The sequence below is a fragment of the Rhinolophus ferrumequinum genome, chromosome X (assembly GCF_004115265.2).
Source record: "Rhinolophus ferrumequinum isolate MPI-CBG mRhiFer1 chromosome X, mRhiFer1_v1.p, whole genome shotgun sequence".
NCBI lineage: Eukaryota > Metazoa > Chordata > Mammalia > Chiroptera > Rhinolophidae > Rhinolophus > Rhinolophus ferrumequinum.
This window is the reverse complement of record NC_046284.1, coordinates 74,765,344-74,786,221: the sequence shown is the minus strand read 5'-3', so window position 1 is coordinate 74,786,221 and position 20,878 is coordinate 74,765,344. Positions and strand designations below refer to the sequence as shown.

The window sequence follows — 20,878 nt, the reverse complement described above, 5'->3', positions numbered from 1 at the left end:
CTGCCAAATGGACTGAAATGTGTGTTGGCCTGTCAATATATTCTCCTTTCAGTAAGGATGCCAAGTCAGAATACTAAATTAATAACAGATTGGAGCTGTATAAATATATGAAATCAGAATTAAGAAGTGGATTGCAAGGTCAAGCATGTTTCATTTGATATAACTCAGCTAGGATGGATATACTCTCCTTTTGCCAGTTCTCACAAGCCATGGCCTTTTCAACAGTCAGTTAAAGCTCTTAGTTTCTAGTGCTAAAAGTGTTTCTTTTCCATCTCTTGATGTCTTTGAAATTTGTATTAGACATTTCTGAGTATTGGACATGGCTCCACCCAGTTTTCAGAGGGCTCTGGTTTTATAAGGAGAGCTTGTTGCAGATCCAGGTTGCCCAACTACAAAAATGTTGTCATCCATTTGCTTATTTATTCAATCTTATCCATAAATCCAAATGCTATTGTTTAACCTAACACACAATACTTTATTTTTCTCCTTTGCTATGCATATTACCCAGAAGTCTCTTTGCAGCTCCAGGCCATGGTGTCTGAATGTGGTTCTCTTACTTGCCCACAGAGGTTTGTGCTGTTTGCAAGCCTCGTTTCTCAGAACTATTCTCAAACTTTGCTGTCCCTAAGAGTATGTCCCTAAGAGTATGATCTTTCTTTATTTGCATACTTAAAAAATCCCTGTGGACGTTATACATAAAAACCAAAATTGTAGTAAACTGTAGGGAGACTCAGTGATCAACACTGTTCATTTATTTATTCATGAATTATTTTAATATTTATTTTTTCATACATTCCCTCACTTATTTATTCAACAAACATTTATAAAAGTGACTTGTTCTGGACTGGTTGGGAATACAGAGATGAGTCAGACATGAACTTAGCCCTCAAGCAGTTTTCAGTATACCAGAAGGGATAAGAAATGTACAGAAATAACTAAACTATACATTAAACTATGAGCCTTGAGAGATGAGAGGTTGAGGGAAATGCACTCCAGATGGAGGGAACAGCTTAAGCAAAGTTAATCTTACTGCTGTTATTTCTGAGTTTTCTTGAGGTTTCTTCACCCTTTGCCCCTCAGACTTGAAGAAATTGCAACTTTCTTGCTCTTGGGTAAACTCCCTTCAGATTTTGCTTCAAAATCCCATTTTGCCATGGAGCCTACTGGAATCTAGTGAGACAGATAGGCATGTGGGTTGTGGTGGAAGGAGATAAGATGAGAAACAGTGAGGAAGACTGATATACAGTCATTGCTTGACTTTGCACAACCTTTGGCTCCATGCTCTTTGAATTTCTCTGCACCAATGAAATAAAGCTTGAGTAGCGTCATCTGCTCAAGGAACTTACCTTCAGTCTGTGTAAATAAGGTTTCTGTGGTGAGACACCAAACGCACTCAACTTCCTCTTTCAACAACAAATTTGTCAGCTATCAGCAGGATCCGTACCACTTAGAGTTAGGCTTTTTTACCCCCAGCTCCCTGCAAAGAAACAAGAGTGCTAATTCCAGCAAGGCTCCAGGGTAAGTTCCATCTTAGTATCTGGGAATTGGTGGTTTCATGTGGGAAGGTCAGTGGTGGTATAAATGTCTAGGACAGTGGCAGATGTGGGACCAGTGTCCAAGTTGAAAATGGTCCCTGGTTCCTCATTTCAGACATCTTATAGCAGGAGTGATGGTGATTTTCCTTGAGTCTGACTAGAGTACATATTTAGGGTTAATGCTATCAGTCCCAACCATAACACAGGAGCATGGAGTCTGTGACAGAGTTCACTCTTTGCTGAGGGCTCTTTGTTACTTCATCAACTTGGGAGGATGACACAAAGTGGTAAGAAAAGAGTGTGTTTCTGAGACTCATTGGAACAATTTGACATATTCAGACAGAAAAAAGAGGATTTGAATTTCTGCTCTATATTATTTATTTAGCTGCATAATGAAGACAAATTTTTATGTATAAGCTTCTTGCTTTGGTAACTTTAGCTTTCACAGATATAGCAACAGATAGTAAGTTCTATCAAGAGAGAAGGAAAGAATGTCAGATCATAGATTTTGGAGCTGAAAGAGATCTTTAAGATCTAAATCCCTCACGATACAGATGTGAAAACTGAGAGCCAGTTAAGACATTTAGAATCACTCAGCTAGTTAGTGGTAGAACAGGAACTAGAAACTGTCTTCTAAATCATGTCCTTTTTCCTATAGTAGCCTGTACCTACCAGACAATACTGTAAATGTATTTATAACTATGTTGGATTTTATGTTAGGAAAGGAGAAAATATCCTAGGTGGTAAGTTCTGGTAAAATGATTTCAAAGTCTGTTCAGGGGCCTTTCTTGATCATTTGAAAGGTGATTTTTGACCCAAGCTTAGCCGTACTGGATAGCAGAGCCACCAAAGAGAGGCACCTGTCTCTCAATGATTACTGTTCTCATTACTCTGAGTGTTAGCAGCCTCTCTGGTCCAGAGTTAAGATGACTGAGTCAAAAAGGAACTTCCATTTGGGGAGTCCTTGAAGGTGGACTGTGCCATGCTAGTTGGTACCAGGATCATTTGGTATAGAATGAAAACAAGGTTTGTTGTGCTTTTGGGGGGAGTAATCTCAGTCCCAAGGATTCTGCAAGTGGAGACATTTTTATTTTTATTGTTCCAAATGGATTTGGGGAGTCATGACCATTTCCATTAAAAGAGGAGTTTCTCTTAGCAATTGTAAAATTATTCACTGTTAAAAAAATGTGATATGCTGGTGCACTGAGGCAGGAAATGGCCCGAAGTATACAAATAATTAGGTCATGCATTCAGGGTAACTGTCTTTGCAATTGTTCCTGTAGAACACAGGTCCTTCTTTGGTCAAAAGCAGATCATTCTGTGGCTCAACTGGGAAAGATGTTGATTTCAAGTTGTATAGTCTGCTCATATCCTGGCAATGGTGGAGCATAAGATGTCTAATGATCATACTTCTGGGTGGTTTGGAGTGGCTCTTCATAACTCAATTGGTGTCCTAAGATGCAGGGATGTCTATTGCCTTCTGTCACAGCTCTAGCAAAGAAGACAGAGCTGTCTCTTGTGAAACCACCCTTTCTAAGAGTTATAACAATCAGGGCAATGACTGGCAGGTAGTCTATGCTTTATTTAAAAATATTTAGTCAAAAGTCTACTTCAAGCCAGGTCACGGATTGTATAGGGAAGTTTTCATCTATTTTGATTCACATGCATCACAGCGAGAGTGATGAAGTAGATGGATCCATACACAGAAAGTACACTTCAAGTCCTTTCAGTGACTCACTGTGTGGCTTTAAGCAAGTTGCTTTATTTCTCTGGCTCTCAATATTCTAACCTATAATAAGGGGAAAGCTTGGAATAGATGGTCTTTAATTTCCTTTCTAGCAGTACAATGATTTGACTCTAGGCTTCTAGGTGCCTGAGAAGAGTTATGTATCACGAAGTGGTATACAATGGAACTATAGTAGGGAAATCTAACTAAAGGGGACCTTCTGGAAATACACTCTATATCTCAAAGGGAACCCAGTAACCTTTGCCAAGGGACATTATGTTTCTTTCAGAATAATGTTATCATGAGAGCCTCGTTTTTTAGACCACAGGCAAGTGTTTTGCAAGTAATTTTCTTTTTTCAAATGATAAAACGCAAACAGCAAACAAGGGAAATAATTCTGAAATCTGATTTCCTCAATGACAGTGTCACTCAATCAGTATTTCACAATCTTTTAAAACCATGGTTCCCTTTGAAAAACATTTGAAAACTATCACTATAAGATTATTGTAGACTTGCCTCCCTAGGACCAGATTCTGGACTCCTAGAAAAGCCTACCCCATTGCATTAACATTTTCCAAGTACTGTGTGCCCAACAGCCAAAAATATTTTGAAGATCTATACTTTCACCAGTTTGTACTATAGGGAGAATGATTTTGAATTTCAAATACATTGACTACAATACGGAATATTATTTTTTTCAAGTAACACATGTTTTCCACTGTTCCACTATGAGAATTATTGTTTTAGTCTGCCAGCCATCTCTCACAGCTATACATTTGGAGGGATTTCATAAACCCAGAAAAGTCCAGAATTCAACCAAAGGCCCAGGGAGATTATGAGTAAATGGGAAATGAACTGACATTTATTCAATGTCTACTGTTTACCAGACATGAAAATAGGTACTTCATATACATTTTCCATTTAATCTTCACAACAATCTATGTTGCAGGTACTGTGATCCTAATTTTATAAATGAGGAAACTGAAGCCCAGAGATATGAAGTGAGCTGTTTCAGGCTAGACAGCTGATAACTAAGTCAAGATATGACCCCAGGTCTGCCCAAAGAACATGATGTTTTCCACCTCGAAAATGCTGCCCCAATTGCAAAAATGACATCTAATCAGGCCTCTTTCAAAAATTATTTATAAAGGTGAATGCATGCAAGTTCAATTCAAATTTGGTTAGTTTGTGAATAGTCTAATGTTTTTTAACTCATTTTAAGGATTAAAATAATTTTCACTTCTTCTAATTTATAGAAAAAAATGTGTGCACTTGCAGAATATATCCAAATCTTCGTGGGTTATTTAGAGTTGATTTTAATTAATTCAGGAAACCACAGAGTTCCAAATTTGAGTTGCTCTTCTTTGGCTATGGTTGCAAGCGATTGAATAAAGGACACCATATAAATGGGGGTCAGACAGACTTGCGTAATTCATGTGAGACTTTTGTGGTTGAAAGAAGAAAAATATAAGATAAGGCAATGCAAGGTAGGTTCCCAATGGCCTACAAAGGTTGTCCTCTAGGGAGTGGGAAGAATTCCCATCAGCAACTTTTCCCAATTGAATTTTCCTTTATCCCAAAATGACAAGCCCACATACTGGCACTGCCATCAAAGAAAATAAGATAAGCAAATTTGATAAACATGTTCACTGAGTGGTATTAGTGACTTAATGATGAGAGATTAAAAGAAGGACAAGTGAAAGGATAAAGCTTTTTAGAGTTGTACTAGAAAAAGAGCAGTCCCTTTGATGCCAGAGGCCTAGGTCCCACCCTCCTCACTCTGTCATTTGCTAACCTTATGTCTTCAGGTAAATTAAGTCACTTATTTTGAGTCTCAGCTTCCTGACTTGTAAAATGAGGATGACATCGTCTGACCTTATTATTTACAATATATACCTTTAGTGACGATTAACAGCAATTATAGATATAATAATGTTTTGTAAAGTACAAATCAGCAGGTGGGTTGAGATGTTGGTGGCTACATTAATGATGGCAGTGTTAGTGCTGGTACTATTAGTTAGGGGCAGGGGTTGAGAGGAGCCATGTTGCTAAAGTCAAGCAAGTTAGAACTGGAAAGGCATAAAAGCTCATCCAGTTCAAATTGTCTTATTTTAATGATGAGGGAAATTAAACCCACAGAATGGAAGGGATTTAGCAGGGCAAAACAAATATCTGGATATTTACTAGAATTAGTATTAGTATTGAAATAATTAATTTGTATTTGAATAATTAATAGTAAAACTAGTATTTAAATAATTAATAGTCAAATTAGTATTTGAATAGTTACTAGAATCCAAGTGTCTTAGTTCCAAATCCAGTACTCTTTTCAAGAAGTTCTAATGTTTTTGAGTATTCCCCATTCTACAACATACTGTCACATTTAGCTCACTACTGTTATAAAGAAATTTTTCCAGTATTCTATACATAAATATATTACGGCTTGGAATCACAGAAAAAATTCCATAAAGATCTCTGGTTTTGATACAACCCTACCCTGACACCTGGTGAGCAGTCACATGCCAAATATACATAGTTATAAAAGTGTTAGAAATAGAACCAAGAATTATAGCTTCTTCATCTTTGAAGAACACTCTTATCCACAGAAATCCCATTTTAAAATATCTGTCCATACAATAAGCTGTTTGGATAAGAAGAATTTTAGCTTTCTCTGCTCATGAAGAGCGTTATTACAATTGAACTCATAATAACTGTGACTTTTCAAAAGCTACTTAATCCTGCTGAGCCTCCATTTTCTGATCTGTAAAGGGGTATGCTAATAATTAACTTAGAGCTCTTACACAGATTAAAGGTAACATATTAATAGCACTTAGCTAGTGATTGACAGGATGCATGTGGAAACTCCTTGGATTTAGTATTTCACCTAGACTTAGGAATCTGGTACAAATTCTGATGTTACAATAATATAAACTCACTTTGGTTGTACCTTTGTGAAACCACAGTATTGAGGTAGTTGGTTAAGAAGAAAAGCTGCCTTTGTGTAGATGTTATTGGTACTTACTAAGCTCTTGGACTCGGCTTCATTTAATCATATTTAAACACCTGACATAAATCTGTATTCTGAGACAAATTTTAGGTATTTCATAAAGTGAAGTGTTTAATGACCAAATTCTCATTTAAGTTTATGGGATTCCTGTTGGATTTGAAATAAAAAGCTGAGATTGTAGTCTTTGAAACTCTTAAGTGTCCAGATATATTAGACTCCATCTTTATTATCCTTGCCTTGCCCATAATTTCCTCAGTAGCATAGGGAAAAAGACTATGGCTGTTGCTTGGGAGAGTAGCTCATGAGAGACATTAGAAGTAAAACTGCCGAAGGCTTAGCTAATATGTGTCTATTCTCCATATACGTTCCTTTACAAGTCAATGTGCATGAACTGAGCCCCTACTATGTGCCTAACCCTCTGCTAAGCAAAGTAAAGAATATAAAAGTCTAAGATACAGAGACTTCCCTCAGAGAGAGATTTTCATTGTGTGGCCTATAAGTCCACTAAGAGTAAAAAAAGGAGGAAGTTATAATAGGATTGCCCAGGGCAAGGAAAAGATGAGAATTGAGATAGGACCTTAAAATAGGAGTAAAATATTGACCTCTGAGATGGGATCAAGGAAGAAAGGAGTTTGTTGGAGTTTTAGTCATAATTTTATATCAATCTTCATTAACAGGAACATCCTTAGAGCCACACATTAAAAGTGAATCTTATTGGCTCAAAGATGGCAGCTGATTTTATGCTCTGATTATCACCTTAGAACTCTGTGCTGGTCATTCTCTTTAAGGTTTAGAGCCTGTCACCAGATTCCTTTTTCAAGAGAAGAGGTATCCCTCTTCATGGTCCTGGTATTTGCTGTAGGCAGTGTGTACCCTGGACACAGCACTGCACACTGGAGAAACCAAAAGGCATCTACTTATTTAATGATTGATATCAGAATCACTGGGAATTCTGCTCTCATATCTGTCTGGGTGGTCCATAAACACAGAGTTAGGGGTCTGTAGTATATGCTGAGGATGTGGCATTTTCACAGGTTATAATTTTGTTGACCTTTATTGTCTGTGTGGTCATAGTTAACTGAGTTGGTTATGCAACATGAATGAGGTTAAATTCCTGGAGTTATTCCCTAGATAGGCTAGTTAACATCAACTATTTTAATATGTTTAGCTTTGTTTAAGGGTTAGAAAGAAAGACAGTGATAATGAAATTCAGGATATGACCTCTGACTTAACAAAACTCACAGCCCAGTGTGGAGAGATCCATAAGTAATTAAAAATATAAGAGTTATCATAAGGCAGATTATTTGTTCAGTTAAAGATATTTACTGAATGACTAGGTGCCTATCATTCTGCTGGTTTCTGGAGATTTAAAGATAAGTAAGACATGGCCTTCACCTTCAAAATGTTCATGGTTGAGTTAGAAATACAGACACATAAATGGAAAACTTCAATTTAATTCAGTGAGCATATTGTTAAAACAATTCCTGTGGTGACATGGTAGCCCAGATTTGCATTTTTATGCATCATTTTGGTAGCAAAGTAAATAATATATTCTAAGAGGAAAATCTTTGAGTCAGGTAGATCAATTAATCAGTATTTTAATAATCGAGAGAGAGAGGAGAAAGAAAAGGGGAGCAAGAGAGGGAGGTAGATCAATTAATAAGTGTATTAAGGAGAGAGAGAGAGAGAGAGAGAGAGAGAGAGAGAGAGAGAGAGAGAGAGAGAGAGAGAGAGAACATGGTTGATTGAATGAAAGAGAAGAAGAGGTCTAGGATTTTTCTGAGGATTCTGGGTCTTGTAACTGGGTAGATTGTGGTGGATATATAAAATGAAAGGTCAGGGAGTATGATGAGTTTCATTTTGTACATATTTATTTTGAGGTGCCTGGGAGACATACAAATGGGAAATCTCAGCTGGAAGTTGGACATACAGGTTTAATATCTGAGGAGAGGCCATGCCTAGACGCAGAGACGTGAGAATCATCAAGATATGGCTGGTAATTGAAGCCATGAAAGTGAATGATGTTAGTTAGCACTGGGATGCTGAATAAGAAGAGAAGATGCAGACCTGAGGATAATGGACATTTAAAGGATGTGCAGATAAAAAAGAAAACATGAAAGAGACTCAGTATGAAAGGATATACATTTAAGAAGGAGAATCAAGAAAGAGTTGTGGTTAAGAAGCCAAGTGACAGGATCATTTCAAAAAGATGGAAGTGGTCAGACTGTGTCCATGGCAGCAAAGAAGTCATGCATGATTCAGCAGCATGATGGTCATTTGTCATCTTTGCTAAAGCAGTTTCAGTGAGGTTTTGAGGGAATGCATGCTACCTTGGAGTGCACTGAAGAATGGATATAAAGTAAGGAAAAGTAAACAATCAGTGTAAACAACTATTGTGAGTTTATTTAAGAAGAGAAGGAAAGTGACAAAGCTAGAATAAGATGCATAGACAAGATAAGATTATTTCAGGGTCTGGAGAGACTTGATGACAAAGATCTGACTGAGAGTGGAGGAGAGAATGATGATCTAGGAGTAAAAGGGATCAATTAATGAGAAATAAAAGGGATTAAGAACATGGGAATTCATCTTTAGCAACAGGAAAGACAGCTGTGTTGAGAAGTAAGAAAGATGTAGCTGCACATAAGATTGTGTGTGTTGGGAGGGGACAATGGATGAAATTGAATTGCTTCTCACCAAATAAGCTAAATTTTCTCTGTGATTTAAGAAGTAAGATTCTCTGCAGAAAAAAAAAAAAAACACACACACACACAGGGGATTGGAGAAGAGAAGAGAAGAAGCTTTAGTAGAGTTGTGAAGGTGCTGAATGGCCATCATGGGAATAGGAGAAGATACTAATCAGAGGTGTGCAAAAGGAGGCTGAAGCAAAATAATCTTAGACTGGAGATCATAAATTTCTAGTTTGGGCATTCCAAATAGATCCTGATACTTTTAATAGGATCATTTAGCAGTTAGGACAGTAAAAAAAAAAAAAAAAAAAGGACTGTGGACTTGTTCTGGGATTTAGGCCTTGCCAGGCTGGTACAGCAGAAGAATGGCAAACAAGGAAGTTAAGGGTTCTAATATGAGAGTAGTTAAGTTGATCATTTAATCTAGGCTGGGTAGGGGAGGTAATTTTACAGTGCAGCTGAGTGATAATGTTAGAGAAATAAAACCATTTGTAGAGTCAAAAATTGATGAAGCTTGGCAGATAGTACAAATTTGAAAAGCTTGGAAGAGAGTACTTCCTTGGAATAAGAAAGAGGTGAATTGATTCAGATTGTCAGGAGCCATGAATGCTGTGAGCTGCTGATTTGAAAGGGCTTTGGAAAAGTGCAAAACTGTGATATCTTTTTATATTCCACATGTTTTAAAAAACTAAATTATCTTTGATTCCTCAGTTAAACAGTCTCCAAAACTGGTCAATTCTATTTCTGACTTTTATTTGAAATTGTAATGTCCCAGAGTTTATAATAAATCCAGAGCTTATTTTTTATTATCTCAACTGTTGCAATAATAGGGTGACCAGCTATCCTGTTTGCCCTGCCCTGTCATGGTTTTAGCACTAAAAATTCTATGTCCCAGGAAACCTTCAGCCCTAGGCAAACCTGGAATGTTGATCACCCTACAAACTTCCAAATGATTTGGACTTCTTGTCTCTGTTTTTCCATCTTTTTAATCCATCATCCACACTGTTGCCAGAGTGATCTTTCTAAAACACAACTATGGCAATATCACATCTATTCCCAGAATCCTTCAATGATTCCCCATAAAACCCTCCATGATCTGTTTATATCTACATTTTTTAGTCTCTTTTCCTTTCTGTTACCTTCTCCCACTCTCACCTCCCATATGATCTTCTCCACCACCTCACCCTATTCTCCACCTGGGCTAGAACACCTATGATTATATAGGCCATTCATTTTTATACTCTGAGACTTTAAAACTTTTTTATTTTGTTTTACCTTTTAAATTAAATGTATTGGGGTGACATTGGTTAATAAAACTTTGGGATTTTTGAATGCAATTCACTCACTTTGGGAATTCCTTTCCCATCCTTTCTTCTCCTACACCCTGCTCACTCCATAACTGTTTATTGAAAATGAATTTATCCTTAAAGTTGAGCTTCCAATTCTCCTTTTCTGTGCAGGATTCATTTCTACCTCCACAGAAACTTCTTTGTTATTTCTTTCATGGTACATTTAAAAATCTATTATGACATTGCATTGTACACCTGAAGCTGAAGCTGAACAATAATGAATGTCAACTACAAGTTCATATGTGTGTGTGTGTGTGTGTGTGTGTGTGTGTGTGTGTATGTATATGTATATACTTACAAGAAGCGGAGTACAGCATTAGGAATAGAGACAGTGGAACTGTAATTGTTCTGTGCGATGTCAGAGGGATAGTGGTTGGGCGGAGGTGTGTACACACCAGTGTGAGGGATATAAATGATAAAAAAAAAATCTATTGTGATTAGTTATCCTTATGTCTATCTTTCCTAAATAACTATAACCTTCTTGAGGGCAACAATCATGTATTATTCTTCACTGAGATTTCCCAACCCACTCCACCATCACCAGCAATTAGCATGTTGTATACACAGATAGAAGAATGTTCATTTGCTGAATTAAATCATGAATTACTAAATCTCATATAAATATTATTGGTAATACCCAGTGCAGGCTTTCTTGAGGAAATGGGACTTGACAACAGTTTTGAAGAGCTTCTAGGATATAAATACAGTAGTGTATAATTTAGACAAAGTACAGTTAACTTTATCTCTTCCCCAGTCACCACTTCTATTTTTCTCTCCAAACCTATACCTACAGAGACCAATAAGAGAATGCAGATGGCTTGACGCATAAACCCTATTCTCTGACTTGAGGTGCTCTATCTTTAAGAATTCAACAGAAGTAGCCTGACATGTTACAAAGAACATTGAGTAAGAGGCCTACAAACCTCACTTTTTGTCCTAGTTCCACCATATTCTAACCCTGTGACTTAATAGGGTACCAAATTGTTCTCAAATGCATCTCTTTGTCAGCTAAAAACTGTAATAGGGGTATTATTGGTATTTGTCTCACTTACCTCACAGAGATGATGCTGTGCTAACATAATTATTTCTTCTCACCTAAGCCATTTACTTTAGTTCTTGTCATTCACTGATTGTGATGTTGGAGATTTAAAAAATATTTCCCCCATCAGACCAGAAGCTTCACAGGGACAAAAAATTATAGCGGGTGATTCTATTTTCTCCACAGAACTTAACACAGAGTTCATAGGATGATGCTTATTAAATACAGATGGTGCCAAAAAACGTATACACATTTAAGAAAGCAAAAAACTGTATTAAAATTGTAATACTCAACATAAACTGATAACAAAAGGTGAATACAAGTCACGTTTGACTTCTGCAATTACAAGGTGGTTACCATCAGCGCAATTTTGTACAGTTTTTTTTCCTTTCTTAAAATGTGTATACATTTTTTTGACACCTTCTGTATATGATGATTGACTGATGTCCTCCAAGGCAGTCAGAATTCTCAAAAAGCCATAGAAAAAAAGTAAAAGCAAAAAAAAAAGCAAATAGACAAACTTATTTTCCCTTTATACTTACTTTCCATCTGTGGAGAGTTTTGGGAACTACAGATGCAGCCTTCTCACTCTCATTCCAGGTCCCATGCATAGGTGGGTAGGAAATTATTTGCTGATGAGATAAGGAAAGCGATCCTTTCACAGAATAACAATCAACAACAATAAGGGGTTGAGATGCTTTTGGAAATAGATTAGAAGGACTACTACCTTCTTCCTGAGTTTCAGATAATAGTGTTGATGGTACTCTGAGATCTTGGGCCGTGCTGGTTTCTACCCATAGGATATGTCTGACTACCTGTCATTTCTAATTTTTTTTTTTTTATTTTGCACTTTCTTCAGGCTTCTACAGGCATGACTTTTATGAGTTGAAAAAGGTAGGTGCAGGGAATATTGATGATAATAGCCCAATTAGAAGATAAAATTTAAGGAAACAGCAGGCAGCAGAAATGCATTAGTCAATATATCAGGGTTTACATTTTTGCATAAAGTTGCCGAATAAAGACTTTAAACTATTGTGTATGCAATTCAATCCAATTATACTACTTTTATTGCTAAATAGCAGTTTGTCTTGGCTATATGGTGATGAACAGAACCGAGTTTGTTATGGCATGAATAGAGCTAATGGCATAGTTGGTAAAATAGCCAATAAACATGTAAACAGACCTTTGAATTACAAATGTTGATGCTATAAAGAGAAAGAACAGAGAGTAAGAGAGTATATAGTGATGTGGAGGACTACCTAGATAGTACTGACAGTGAAGTTCTCTCTGACCTGCAAACTGACATTAAATGGAGTCAGAGAAGTGAAGATCTAGAGGAAGAGAATTCCTGACAGAGGGAACAAGATGTGCAAAAGACTTAGTCAGGAACAAAAGCTTGGCTTGTTCTAAAATATGAATGCATCTCAGTGTACTTAAAACACAGTTGAGGAAGAGGATGCCATGAGCTGATGTAGAAGGGCACAAGAGCCATATTAGGTATGGCCTTAAGGCCACAGTAAGAAGTTTGGCCTTAATGCAATATAGAACATGCAAAGGATTTTAGACAGGAGAATGACATAATATTTCAAAGAAAGATCACTTTGGCCACAGTGTGGAAAGGGTAAAAATGGGTCAAGAAATGACATAGTTCCTGTCATCAAGAAATGCAAAATCTAATTAAAGAGAAAGACATGCCAACAGAATTTCAATAAGTGTGGTAAGTGCCATGACAGAGATAAGGGAGTATGAAAACAAGCACGTATTCCAATTCTAATACACCACCTTTACACTATTCAGTTTTTGTGACTTTAGTACAACTTACTTAACTTCTCTTGGTCTCAGTTTCCTCATTTGTAATATAGAAATAATTATAGGGCTGCTATGAGGATTAACGAGATAATATGTGAAGAGTGCTTAGCCTGCAAATAGATGATAGCCCTCCCTCAATAAATGGTAGTTGTAATTAATGTTAGCATTAGACACAGTATGTGGAATGGACTGCAAGGGGCAAGACAGATGCAGGGAGTCCAGTAAGGTATCTGTCACAACAGTCAAGAAGAATGATGACAGTGGCCTGGATTAAGATGGCAACAATAGAAGTACGGATGGATTGAATATGGATTTGAGAGCTTTTTAGGAGGGAGAATCACCTGGTTTCTGATTGGATATGAGCAAAATGTAGTGATAGAGGTTGGATGAATTGCCAGTTTCTACCTTGAGTGTCTGGGAGGAGAATCATGGCACTGACTGAGAAAGAAACTCAGACTTAAGTCTGACACCAATCTCACACCTCATTCTGAAATAGGAAACAAAAAATACATCTATATTAAAGGGGAGAAAGATTGGCATTACAGTGGGCAAAAACAACCAGTAGTCAACAGTAGAGCCAGAGCCAAAGAGAGAGAAAGAGACAGAGTCAGAGGTAGAGACAGAGAGAAGGAACATATTCTGACTTTAGCCCTTCCATTCAGCATTTTCCTGTTAGTGGCTTCTTAGGTTGTTCTCCTTTCTTAAATTTCAGAAATGTCACAGATTGCCCACAACAAGTTAAACATTCTTTCTCTGAGAGAGTTTATATTTCTGCCCTAGAAAAGAAATCCCCCCAGCATCTCCCTATAATTGGGGATTTTATGTTTAATAATAGTAACCAAACAGATTTGGGGAAAAACCCTTCCTACCTCCCTTTCAATCTGGAGAATAGAAGCGGTTTAGGAAAGCAGGCCATGAAAATCTGTAAACTCACAATAGACTGTGAATTGCAGAGGCTTTAAGAACCCACAGGAAAGAGATGAGAACTTGCCCCTTTAGTAAGTGAAACTTACTACACCAGTGAAGCAGGAACGAATCCTCATGTCTGTAAATTGAAAAAGTAGAAGTGTGATTTGGGTGTGTGTGAGCTCTTCTTAGTTCTTGAAACTGAAATGCACTTAATGTATCTTCCCTTGCTCTCTCATAGCCTCTGTATGGGTAATAGATGAGAGTAGAAACAATGCTAATATTAAAGTCAAAGTGGGTGATGAGGAGGGATTAGTGACGTGTGTGAGGGAAAATTTTTTGTTATATCCTAATGGCCTACCTAGAGTAATCCTAGTGTTATAAGATAATTATATTCTACTGTGGGACTAGAAAGGTTCTACTATAATGTGCCTTCCAGGTGTCACAATGAACCCCATTCTATTAAGTAGTCCCTCCTGAGCAGGGAGAAGCAAGTGGTATAGTAGAAATAGCATAGACTTTGGAACAAGTATGGCATGATAGTAAATCTCATTGTTAACATTTTCTAGCATTGTTACCTCGGGCAATTTACTGAATCTCTTTGAACCTTAGTTTCCTCATCTGCACATGAGAGTAATAATAGTACCTACCTCTTAGGACAGTTATGAGAATGAAATTAGATAACGCATGTAAAAAATTCCATTACAGATTCTGGGGTGCATCATTGATAGTCATACCATGATGATTATTTACTGTCTTTTCACCTGTGAGCACCCCTCCGCCCTCTGTTGTAAGTCATACATACATAAGGAAGATGACTGTATGATTTTTTAGGACATATAATAGACAGGCAAAGTACGGAGAATGGAATATCAGAGGAAAGTGAAAGTAGTTTTCAGAGTAATGGTAGCTGATAACATTGACTTTCTTTTATCTGTGAATTAAAATTAATCACTTGGTGTTCTGTTTTTGTTGTTGTTGCTGTTGTTGTTTTTTAAATCACATTTCTATTTCCTGGAGCAGGACTTAAATATATATATATATAAAGTAATTCTGCTACTTATAAGGAGAATTTAAAAGCAAGCTACTCCTTTGTTTTTATAAACACAAAACAAAACAAAATAAAAATAATAACAACAACAAAAACCCTTATTCTATATGAGGAACTACCTTCCTGCTTTATTTCTTCCACTTCTAGCTCTAAATGCAACAAACATTTATTTCTGCAATATGGACAGAAGCTATGTTTGTAAAAGGTTAAGCACATTGTCCTCCTGTTTGAAGTCACGGATTTCTGTTCAGTGGCTTTGTTACCTTAATGAACTCCTCTCTGGGCCTTACTTTTTCTACTTGTATTATGTGGAGGCTGAATGAAATGATTTTCAAAGCTCCTTTCCAGTCTAAAATTCTATAAGAAAGTGAAAGTAAAAGAATGAGATTGTTGCTTTTCTGCCATTCTTATTTTCAGGCAGCCTGCATAAATCCACAGTGAGACCTTGAAAAAGCCCTAAAGATTACTCTATATTCCCCAGGTCCTATATACAATACATAATAAAAACCACACTAAAGCATAAAATAAGATTAAGGAAGTCCAAAAATCTTTTTTCTCCTTACGATGACTACTTTACTGAAAAAAATATTAAATCTTAAACTGTTTCCAAAAAATGATTTTGGTGGCCTGTTTTGCTGGTGTCCTAATCAGTATTCACTGTTGGATAATCTGTCATGTCCATGATGTCACACCAGCACAGAATTCCCCTTAGAGGAAGAGTTTCCCTTCCAGACCATATAAGGGAAAATATCCTAGTTCAGCTTCTAAATTCATATATTACTGAAGTTTTTCACGTAAATTTGTAATATGGCCTAAGCCAAGAGAGAGAGAGACAAAATGCACAAGAACCATCAACTATTGTGATAAAATAATAAGTAGGTAACATTCCCAAGCCCTGAACTTCAGCCAGGATACTGGCAATGCAGGGTAAAAGGGCAGGCTATTTTCCAAGTGCTGGAGTGCCAAGATAGGAAGTCAGGACCCAATGCACAAGTTGGCAAACAAGGGAGAGACAAAGGGACAAAAATGGTGAAGCTGGATTTCTATCATTGCAATTGGGAATGAGTGAGCAGTATTCACTTTAACCAAAGCTTGAGGCAAGACAAATTTGGACACAGAAGAAACAGACTCAACTGCCACACACTTTTGGCTATGGTGAGAACAATAGACTAAATGTTTCAGGACATGCTTACTTGCAACAGACAAGTTAGACTATCTGGGCCTTGCTTTTTCTACTTCTATTATGTGGAGGCTGAATTAAATGTGTTTCCATGGTCCTCTAATTGAATAATTGGATGACCTTACATCAGTAGTAGATCTTCTATGAAATTTGCTTTTTCGTCTGTAAACAGGTCCCTTCTAATTGTAATATTCTATGTCTTTATAAGTACAAAAAGGAATCTGGGTGTTGACTAAAGAACTGATTAACCATTATACTCTTTTTTTTTCCTTTGCTTTGGGCAGGAATTATAACTCCACGGCTTACCTTGATGAATATACTGAAATATTCAAGATGGGTTGCAACGGTACAAGCAGTAATGAGACTAACTGCGATGTCACTAATGTAACATTTCAATACTCTCTCTATGCAACCACCTACACCCTCATATTCATCCCTGGTCTTCTGGCCAACAGTGCAGCCTTGTGGGTTCTGTGCCGCTACATCAACAAGAAAAATAAAGCCATCATTTTCATGATCAACCTCTCCGTGGCTGATCTTGCCCATGTGCTGTCCTTACCCCTCCGGATTTACTATTACATCAGCCATCACTGGCCTTTCCAAAAGACCCTTTGCCTGCTGTGCTTCTACCTGAAGTATCTCAACATGTATGCCAGCATTTGCTTCCTGACATGCATCAGCCTTCAGAGATGCTTCTTTCTCCTCAAGCCCTTCAGGGCCAGAGACTGGAAGCGTAGGTATGATGTGGGCATCAGTGCTGCCATCTGGGTCGTAGTGGGGACTGTATGTTTGTCATTTCCCATCATGAGAAGCACAGACTTAGCCAACCACAATGAGTCCTGCTTTGCTGATCTTGGATACAAGCGAATGAATGCAGTGGCTTTGGTTGGGATGATTACAGTTGCTGAGCTGGCAGGATTTGTGGTCCCAGTAGTCATCATAGCATGGTGTACCTGGAAAACTACCATATCCTTGAGACAACCATCAATGGCTTTCCAAGGAATTAGTGAGAGGCAGAAAGCACTGCGGATGGTTTTCATGTGTGCTGCAGTCTTCGTCATATGCTTCACTCCCTATCATATTAACTTTATATTTTACACCATGGTAAAGGAAGCCATCATTAGCAGTCCTTCCATTGTCAAAAGCACACTGTATTTTCACCCTTTTTCTCTATGTCTTGCAAGTCTCTGCTGCGTTTTGGATCCAATTCTCTATTACTTCATGGCCTCAGAGTTTCGTGACCAACTATCCCGCCATGGCAGTTCTGTGACCCGTTCCCGCCTCATGAGCAGGGAGAGTGGTTCATCAATGATTGGCTAAAAAATAAAATAACTTTTCAATTACAACTTTGTTTAACTATGTTTCCTGTTTTTCTCCTCTCATAGGCCAAATAATCAGCCAGATGATTTCTTTAATTGAACTTTGGGAATAAAAGAAATAAATGTCCTCTTGTGTAATAGTTGTGCTCAAAGGGCTGTGATGGTGGAGGCACACTGTGAAAAATGTGGGAGAGAAAGGGAAGATGGAATTTACCTGTTTCCTCTTTAAAATTCTAAGGCACTTTCTTATTTAACATATCCAGATCAAGTTTTTACAGATGTTTTCAACCAAATGGAAATTGGATATTTTATCTTAAACATTTCTTCAGTAAATATGATATTGTTAATAAGATACAGTCAATTAATCTTTTCCACATGTAAAAGTAAGTCTTTGTTTTTAATATAAAGACATTTATTTGTGAATGAGAGTAAAAATCTCTAGTCTTTCTAAGAGATAAATGTACAGGACGGGGAGAATGAAGACTGAGGAAATTTGCACATTAATTTCAGGACCACAAACCTATTACTGATTAAATGGCACGGGAATTTGTTTATTCACTGAAAATATATTGGATGCCTATATTGGATGAAAATATATTGTATTATGGGTTGCCACTTTCTTAGGTACTTTCACATATAGCATCTCATCTGGCCCTTCTTGTAAATTTGTGGAAGTTCCCAATACAAATAAATAAATGGAACCTCAGGGAGGTGAAGCAACTTGCCTGGTAATAAACAGTGGTGAGTCAAAATTTGTCCCATATACACCACATACGTTTAAGTTATCCCCTCTGTTTGTATTGTTATTTTTACTAGGTCAAAAGTAAACTTGATTTGAATGGTGAAGACACAGACTAAAGCTAAACCACATGAGACTGAGACCATTTTTACACAATTTTGCCTGAGATTATCTGGAAAGTCTGTGGGCTGCAGGGGTGAATGTCAGGTTTCAGGCTGTAAGGTATCAAATGATAAATAGATAGATTGCTCTAGTACTGTCCTGATCTATAAAATCCTGATGATCAGGAGCATAAGAGACACAAATAGTTCATTATTTCTCCCAAAATATAATTTAAGGCTTATTTTAGGCCATACAAATCCCATAAATAGATTAAAGAAAGAAAACTGTAAAGCTGAGAGATGAACATTCTGTGAAATTTATTTTTTTTGAACTTGCCCAACCTCTTTCTTCTTAAACAATACTATACATCTTTCTGAACAAATTTGTGTTTACTAAGAAATTTCTCTATGAACAGAGCTCACAGAATTGCATTAGAAACTGAAAATATTATCACACCATGAATGAATGGGAGAAAGTGTGTATCCTTTTTCTAGAAATCTTATCTTCATTTTCCTGGAGGTTATAGGTATTGTTTCAGAGTCATTATGAAGGGTTTGAATATAAGCAATCCTGTTTCTCCGGTTGACATTTATGAAGCCACATCCATCATTCTAATCCTTTACGCCTCCAATTTAAATAACAAAAACCTAGGTGTGCAGAGAAGATGAAGGAGGTGGTAGTCCTCAAAATATCCATTTGCACAGACTGGCTATGGAAGAGGACAAAGGGACAACTAAGAAGAAGGAATTAAAACAAAAAAGAACAAGATTTCAAGGAGGGAGAGAGTTCTGTAATTATAGATTAATGAAACTGGTTTTTGTTTGTTTGTTTGTTTTGTGTGTGTGTGCTTTATTAACTGGCATCTGAAGGCACTGCATAAAGTGGGTTTCCAGATATGCTTGAAAATAATGGCAACATTATCAGAATGACTATATAAACCGCCTCACTGTAAGGAGTGATTTTGAAAGAAGTCTATTTGGAACTACTCATCTGCTATGCTTGTGGAGAAAAGGAACCTAAGTTCTAAATAGTCACACCTTACAGTCTCTCTTTTCAATTTGTCCACAAAAGATAGTGTTTCAAGCACAGGATTTGTGGATGAGTGGGCACATTAAATTATGTGCCTTTCTTTTGGCCACCATTAAAGTGGAATCATTAAGCTTTTCCTGACATGTGAGTTCCTATTGTACTGAGAGAGAAAAAGATAACACCAAAGCAAGAAATATTTAGTTCTTGAATTTTAAAGGCTGGGATGCCTTACATAATGCCAGTGGAAATAGTGACCATGCTTGAGATTATGAGATAACAGCTCAAGAAATCAGTGAGATTGATTGAAGGTATTGCAATGAACAACAATTTGAATAGTTTTTGCTATGCTTATCAAAAGGACATGAGGTGAGACAAACAGAGAGAGAGAACAGCAAAATATATATTCTTGAATCAGCTTTTCAAAAAGTCATCAAAAAGCTTGACATTTTCCCCAAATCTCTGCAAGATACCAGTCAAAATCCACTTATAAACCATTCAGAATCTCATAATCTTGATGAAAGACTCTTTAACCTGTTGATAGTTTTGGTGAGAGAGAGAAAGAGAAGATTTTGAAGAATGTAATAACTTTGTACAACAATCTATATGAACTTAAATGGAGTTTATGCATGATTGGTTATGCTGTTCACGTTTAAAAAGCTTTACAAACTACCACAGAGTTTAAATATAACATTGATAATAGATTAAATAAATTATACTTGTGGAATATGTGGTCATATCTATAAAAATATTAAGCATCATGCTGTTATGTGAAAAATTAACTCTCCTATTATAAAATTTCTTCTATAAGAAAATCAGTTTCTTCTTACATTCTTTTGCATATTTTTCAGGAATATAACCTACCATAAATGTAAGGTTACTGTTTTATAATAGAAATTTTGAACCACATTTCTCTTTTAAGTAGTAAGTAGTTTGGGTGTCATATTAATTCTTTATAGCTAATACTGTGTCTTTAAGTACATTACAAATGCAATATGTAATTACAAATCAAATTATGCTATTATACTTTAAGGCTTTAAAAGAGTTAATTAATCTCCCAAAGTTCCAAACTGACCACCAATAAACAATTAAGGTACTTTGGCTCCTTGATGTTTTAATCATTAACCATGATTTTGTTTTTGGAATAGAAAATTGGTTTCCATCTTTTGTACAGGTATTACTTTGTCCAAGTAAATTGTATATGCAGAATTTTCAATACAAAGAATTGATAGAGTAAGGAGGGAACAATTGGTTTACAGAAGCTGAATTTCATATTGGGTACTAAGGAGAAAAAGGGAGATAAACAAAATTCCAGAAGCTGTTGGCATAGACTAGCAGATTTCCTGATCTCCTGGAGTTGGGGGTGCACATTTTCATGGTCTGAGAAATTTCATTTGAACTGGGTC

At 36.8% G+C, this 20,878-nt stretch overlaps 1 protein-coding gene across 2 annotated transcripts; it reads left to right on the top strand.

Annotated features, from left to right (window-relative positions):
- The first annotated feature begins 1,390 nt into the window (after positions 1-1,390).
- On the top strand, positions 1,391-18,755 carry LOC117024857 (putative P2Y purinoceptor 10). Of its 2 annotated transcripts, none has more exons than XM_033110474.1 (2): positions 1,391-1,518; positions 16,571-18,751. In XM_033110474.1, exon 2 carries the CDS (start codon positions 16,620-16,622, stop codon positions 17,604-17,606), a length of 987 nt encoding a protein of 328 aa, XP_032966365.1. In that variant the 5' UTR covers positions 1,391-1,518; positions 16,571-16,619; the 3' UTR covers positions 17,607-18,751. The 2 variants fall into 2 exon arrangements, with proteins under 2 accessions (XP_032966365.1, XP_032966376.1); XM_033110485.1 differs by lacking the exon at positions 1,391-1,518 and adding an exon at positions 12,215-12,234 and having other exon boundaries at positions 16,571-18,755.
- Positions 18,756-20,878: the final 2,123 nt, after the last annotated feature.

Coding starts and splice junctions, on each gene's coding strand:
- LOC117024857 (XM_033110485.1), top strand. CDS start 16,620: ATGGGTTGCAACGGTACAAGCAGTAATGAGACTAACTGCGATGTCACT.